Raw genomic sequence first — 589 nt, 5'->3', positions numbered from 1 at the left:
TGGTGGAGGGATGTTGAGGGTTGTTGAATCAAATCAATGACTTGTTGTCACTTTACCTGATTGAGATTGTTGTTGTCTCACAAATCCTAGCTGACGTGAGGAAGAGAAGCTCTTGTAACTTTGGGTCAATCAGGAAGGTTAGAGTCATGCTAAAATGTCTTTAAAGTTAAAATTTCTTTGATACTTTGAATCAGTTCTTTACATTTGAACATATTCAAAGAACTAAGAAACGTCTCCTCTGATTGTGGTCATTTTTATCCATTTAAAGACCGGTTCTGAGTTACAGTCCTCCAGCTTGGTGTGAGTCTGAAGGCGGGATCGAGTCCTTTTGGGCTTCAGTGTCCTCCACTTTTTTCCTGCTCCCTAATTGGCTGGTTCTGAACTCACCCGCTCTACGAAGCACTCTGCAATGGACGCCGCATCAGGACTGCGCTCCAAATCCTCCAGGAGATCACTGAGGACAAAAGAGAGACAGGTCACTGAGGACAAATCAGAGACAGGTCACTGAGGACAAAGGAGAGACAGGTCACTGAGAACAAAGCAGAGAGGTCCCTGAGGACAAAGGAGAGACAGGTCACTGAGGACAAAG

The 589-nt window shown here is 44.8% G+C and overlaps 1 protein-coding gene across 1 annotated transcript in view; it reads right to left on the bottom strand.

Moving 5' to 3' along the window:
- LOC108247500 (pleckstrin homology domain-containing family G member 1) overlaps positions 1-589 on the bottom strand; it is a gene marked incomplete at its 5' end in the record, with an annotated part of 63,835 nt that overhangs the window by 51,936 nt on the left and 11,310 nt on the right. Inside the window, 1 exon segment of the mRNA XM_037974415.1 lies at positions 388-454. Coding sequence (XP_037830343.1) covers positions 388-454 — 67 coding nt within the window.

The sequence above is a fragment of the Kryptolebias marmoratus genome, unplaced genomic scaffold, assembly GCF_001649575.2.
Source record: "Kryptolebias marmoratus isolate JLee-2015 unplaced genomic scaffold, ASM164957v2 Scaffold40, whole genome shotgun sequence".
Classification (NCBI taxonomy): domain Eukaryota; kingdom Metazoa; phylum Chordata; class Actinopteri; order Cyprinodontiformes; family Rivulidae; genus Kryptolebias; species Kryptolebias marmoratus.
Note: the sequence above shows the minus strand (reverse complement) of the source record. Positions and strands in the feature narration are given on the sequence as shown.